General features: G+C 43.6%; 1 protein-coding gene across 4 annotated transcripts in view; it reads left to right on the forward strand.

The window, feature by feature from the left end:
* Positions 1 to 1588, forward strand: part of Msl1 (MSL complex subunit 1) — a 12107-nt gene that overhangs the window by 8002 nt on the left and 2517 nt on the right. For all 4 annotated transcript variants that reach the window (XM_031350679.1, XM_031350680.1, XM_031350682.1 and 1 more), the window contains 3 exons: positions 328 to 395; positions 768 to 892; positions 1288 to 1360. In XM_031350679.1, the coding sequence (XP_031206539.1) occupies positions 328 to 395; positions 768 to 892; positions 1288 to 1360 (266 nt within the window). The remainder of the gene's footprint in view (positions 1 to 327; positions 396 to 767; positions 893 to 1287; positions 1361 to 1588) is intronic.

Consider the following 1588-nt stretch of genomic DNA (forward strand, 5'->3'; position numbering starts at 1 on the left):
TGCTCCAAATTTACTTAATTATTGAAAAAGATGGTATTTTGAACTCAGATTCTTTCAAAGTATAGAGAAGGGGAGAATTTATAGTCCTCTCAGAGATGTTTGACATGATTTACCCTAAAAAGTTAGGAAAATTAATTTTGAAGTTTGGGATTTCGGAAAGGAAGGGGGTAAGGATAGGAGTGTATCTTATTGATTCTTTTAGTAGGAGGTTTACATGATATATCTATCGAGCTAGATACTTTTAGAACCGGAGGTGAATGATTTTGTGTTCCTGAAAACTGTTACTCCAGCATGCTCATAAGTAGCTTGTCCCTGTTCCTCTTCCAGAACCTGGATGACAGTGTGTTTTCAAAGAGGCATGCGAAACTGGAGCTAGACGAGAAGAGGAGAAAACGGTAAGGCCAAGACCCCAGGAACATCTGAGCCCTAGGATGTGACTCCCTCTTCCTCACAGGGAGAGGCCTGGACACTAGTGTCATAGTTAGCGGAGTGTCTTAGCTGGGGGCGGTTGTCCTTACAGGCATACATGTTGGCCTTTTCACCGATGCTCTCCCTCAGTACTACTTTCTGTGGAACACCAACACATAATCTAGATGCCACACCCAAAGAGTTCTTCCTCAGCTGGGTGGTCAGTTCCCTTTACCCCATCTAGAGGGGTTAACAAGGACCTTCTAGCCTCTGAAGAGTGTGAACTGCTTTTGTACTTACTCTTTTAGGTAACTAGTAATGCTTGGTTTGTTTGTTTCTGTTTGTCCGGTTCTTCCCAGATGGGATATTCAGAGGATCAGGGAACAAAGAATTTTACAGCGATTGCAGCTCAGAATGTATAAAAAGAAAGGAATTCAGGAATCTGAGCCTGAGGTTACCTCATTTTTCCCTGAGCCAGATGATGGTAAGTTGTATCTGTCTAAAAATGTAGACTTTGGGGCTGAAGAAGTTTGGCTCAGTGATTCAGAGCACTTCTGTTTTTGGACAGACCAAAGTTTGGTTTCCAGCAGCCACATTGGGCAGCTGAGAGCTGCATGGAGCTCCAGTTGCAGGGACCCAGTGCCCTTTTCTGACCTCACAGGGCACTGCACTCACATGTACAAACCCACACACTGGGACATAAACACAAAATAGTATAAAAGAAAGCGAATAAAAAATTTACAACTGTAGACTTTTCGAGGGGGGAGAAAGGGTGAGGTCTCCACAGCACATCTAGCTGTGATGAGTGAGCTGTGGAGGTGGTGGTCAGACATCTCTCACCTCTTTGCTAACTAGGTCCTGTCTGATTTCCTTCCATAGTTGAAAGTTTGATGATTACCCCCTTCTTGCCTGTTGTAGCATTTGGACGGCCATTACCAAAATTAACTCCACAGTAAGTAGAATGGATTGTTTCTCTCTTTTTCTCAGGTAGTTTGTACCTCCTTTTCAGGCTCCATGGAAGCCTAGGTAGAATGGGGATGCATGTGCTTAGGGATAGTCGTGATTGTCCGATGACAAGCCAGGAAGTAGGAATGCTCTTTAATCAGAGGTAGATGACTGTGCCATTTGGATGGTGACTGTTGGCTTTGAAGTAGCCTTGTTACTTTGCTGTCTTTTTTTT

This window comes from Mastomys coucha, unplaced genomic scaffold (assembly GCF_008632895.1).
Source record: "Mastomys coucha isolate ucsf_1 unplaced genomic scaffold, UCSF_Mcou_1 pScaffold5, whole genome shotgun sequence".
Taxonomy (NCBI): domain Eukaryota; kingdom Metazoa; phylum Chordata; class Mammalia; order Rodentia; family Muridae; genus Mastomys; species Mastomys coucha.